Genomic DNA, 3008 nt, shown 5'->3' with positions numbered 1-3008 from the left:
AAAAAAAAAAAAAAAAAAAAAAAAACAATTTTTGAACCAAGAAGCTCACTAACAATGCTGCTGCTACTGCTGCTCCACTCATTCGTCTCTCTCGCTGCTTCTTCAGATCTGAGCACTGACCTTGCTGCGCTCTTGGCCTTCCGTTCCGCCGTGGGTGGCCGCGCGTTTCTCTGGAACACCACCGATTCTACCCCCTGCAACTGGCCCGGAGTGAAATGCGAGAACCAAAGGGTCGCCGTTCTCCGCCTCCCGGGCTCTTCTCTCTCCGGGGAAATCCCGGCGAACACGCTCGCCAACTTAACGCGCCTCCGTACGCTCAGCCTTCGCCTCAACAGCCTCTCCGGGTCTCTCCCGTCGGATTTCTCCAAATGTACGGAGCTTCGGAATCTCTACCTCCAGGGGAACCACTTCTCGGGGCCCGTGCCCGCTTTCCTCTCCGGGCTTCACTCTCTGGTCCGCGTGAATCTCGCTACCAATAACTTCTCCGGCGAAATCCCGGCCGGGTTCAACAACTTGACCCGTTTGCGCACGCTCTATCTCGAAAACAACCGCCTCTCCGGGTCCATTCCGGACCTACACCTCCCAAACCTTGACCAGTTTAACGTCTCCTTCAACAGCTTAAATGGGACGGTACCAAAAAGCCTCGAAGCAATGCCGGCGGAGGCGTTTTCCGGAAATTCACTCTGTGGGAGGCCTCTCCATTTATGCCCCGGACACAAAGTTCCGGCTGCTATAGCCACCGGCGGGATAGAAATCGGGAAATCCAACAAAAAAAGGAGACTTTCCGGCGGAGCCATTGCCGGAATTATCATAGGATCTATCCTGGGATTCCTCCTGTTATTACTAGCCGTTTTCGTGCTATGTAGAAAGAGAAGTGGAAACAAAGCTCGGTCTATCGATATCCCGACGTATAAACTCCCGCAACCGGACACAGATATCTCCGGCGAGAAGCCAATGATTCATAGCGAAAACGGCGACTCCGGTAACGGCTATTCGGCGGCGGCGGCGGGGGAAACAGTGAAGGAAATAGAGGCTAGAGAAGGTGGGAATGTGGATAAGAAGCTTCTGTTCTTTGGGAACAGTATGAAAGCTTTTGATTTGGAAGATCTGTTGAGAGCTTCTGCAGAAGTTCTTGGGAAGGGGACGTTTGGGACGACTTATAAGGCTGTTCTGGAGATGGGCACTGCCGTGGCTGTGAAGAGATTGAAAGATGTCACCACTTCTGAGAAGGAATTTAGAGACAAAATGGAGAGCATTGGTGCTATGAGCCATGGGAATTTGGTGCCTCTTAGAGCTTATTACTATAGCAAAGAGGAAAGGCTTCTTGTCCATGACTATTTGCCTATGGGAAGCTTGTCTGCTTTGCTTCATGGTAACTGCAACTTTTTTCCTTCTGTTAATGTCATTGGTTTATTTACTTGTTTGAGCTTTTTATTTGGAAATTTTAGTACTTTTGTAGATAAGAAAGTTCAATTCTTGCTCTATATGCTTTGCTTTTGAAACTGATTTTGAACTTAGATGTGGAGGCTTGTGGTGCTGCAATGCTTATCATTTGTGTAGGAGGCAAACTTCTATGAACATAGAGTCCTATATGTATTTTTTTTGGGAAAATTGCATTTTTTGTCCTCTAGTTATACCTGTTGTATGAACTTAATCCTTGATTGTATGAACTTAATCCTTGAGTTATATGTAGGTCCATCTTTAACTCGTAAGTTATGCACAAAGTGGCGAGTTTAGTCTTTGAAGGACCAAATTCATCACTTTATTAAATGACATATCGGTGGCAGAAATAGTCTCCAAGGGGGCTAAAATTACCATTTCACGCATAACTTAGGAGGGACTAAAATGATCATACATATAACTCAAGGACTAAGTTTGCACTGTGGGTATAAATGAAGGACAAAAAATGAAAATTTTGGTTTGTCCCATAAATTTGCTTCTAATGATCCTATGTTATGTTTAGCCTATTGTTACACTATGCTCAATAACAGGTGATAGGACTGTCACCATGGTTGTTTACCTCATTTTGTCTCATCTTTAATCTCTTTATTATCTGTGTTTTTGATGATTTGATAGTTTTGGAGTTCTATTTTTGGAAGAAAATATTTCATTTACTATGACAACCTCTGACATAATTGTTTACTTACTAATTCATGTCTAGTGATTGCTGGAATGCAGCAAGATATCTCACTGCACTGCAGATTAACCTTGATGATAAACTAGAATTAAAGAAAATGGGCTTTTCCTTATACATATTGGTGTTTTTATTGGTTGCCAATGTCTTTTTTGCTCAGGTAACAAGGGTGCAAGCAGGACACCGTTGAATTGGGAACGGAGGTCTGGCATTGCCCTAGGAGCTGCCCGGGGGATTGAATACTTGCATTCTCGGGGCCCCAATGTCTCTCACGGGAACATCAAATCGTCCAACATTCTCCTAACTAAATCGTACGAATCCCAAGTCTCCGATTTTGGCCTAGCCACTATTGTTGGACCATCGTCGTCTCCTACCCGAGTTATTGGCTATCGAGCACCAGAGGTAACTGAGCCACGCAGGGTCTCCCAGAAGGCGGATGTCTATAGTTTTGGGGTGCTGCTCTTGGAACTTCTAACGGGGAAGGCTCCCACCCATGCGATCTTGAACGAGGATGGCGTTGACCTGCCACGATGGGTTCAGTCTGTAGTCCGGGAGGAGTGGACTTCAGAAGTGTTCGACCTTGAACTCCTTAGGTACCAGAGCGTCGAGGAAGAAATGGTGCAGCTCCTGCAGCTCGCCATTGATTGCGTGGCTCAGTACCCCGACAACCGACCCTCAATGTCCGAGGTCACAAGAAGGATCGAAGAACTACACGATTCGCACTTGGGACATCATCAGGAACCCTCTGAACTTGTCACTGCAACCTAGTAAGAACATCAACAACAATTGACTATTTGTTGGTTGGTTGGTTGGTTAATGTGGTCCATCATTGCCCTTTTTTTTTTTTTTTTTTTTTTTTTTTTTTTTTTTTTTT

The 3008-nt window shown here is 45.4% G+C and overlaps 1 protein-coding gene across 1 annotated transcript; it reads left to right on the top strand.

Moving 5' to 3' along the window:
• The first annotated feature begins 6 nt into the window (after positions 1-6).
• On the top strand, positions 7-2964 carry LOC116031690 (probable inactive receptor kinase At1g48480). Its single transcript, XM_031273950.1, has 2 exons — positions 7-1372; positions 2295-2964. The coding sequence occupies exons 1-2, from the start codon at positions 55-57 to the stop codon at positions 2900-2902; spliced, it is 1926 nt and encodes a 641-aa protein (XP_031129810.1). The 5' UTR covers positions 7-54; the 3' UTR covers positions 2903-2964.
• Positions 2965-3008: the final 44 nt, after the last annotated feature.

The sequence above is a fragment of the Ipomoea triloba genome, chromosome 10, assembly GCF_003576645.1.
Source record: "Ipomoea triloba cultivar NCNSP0323 chromosome 10, ASM357664v1".
Taxonomy (NCBI): Eukaryota; Viridiplantae; Streptophyta; class Magnoliopsida; order Solanales; family Convolvulaceae; genus Ipomoea; species Ipomoea triloba.
The sequence above is the reverse complement of the archived record's forward strand: the minus strand, read 5'-3'. Positions and strand labels throughout refer to the sequence as shown.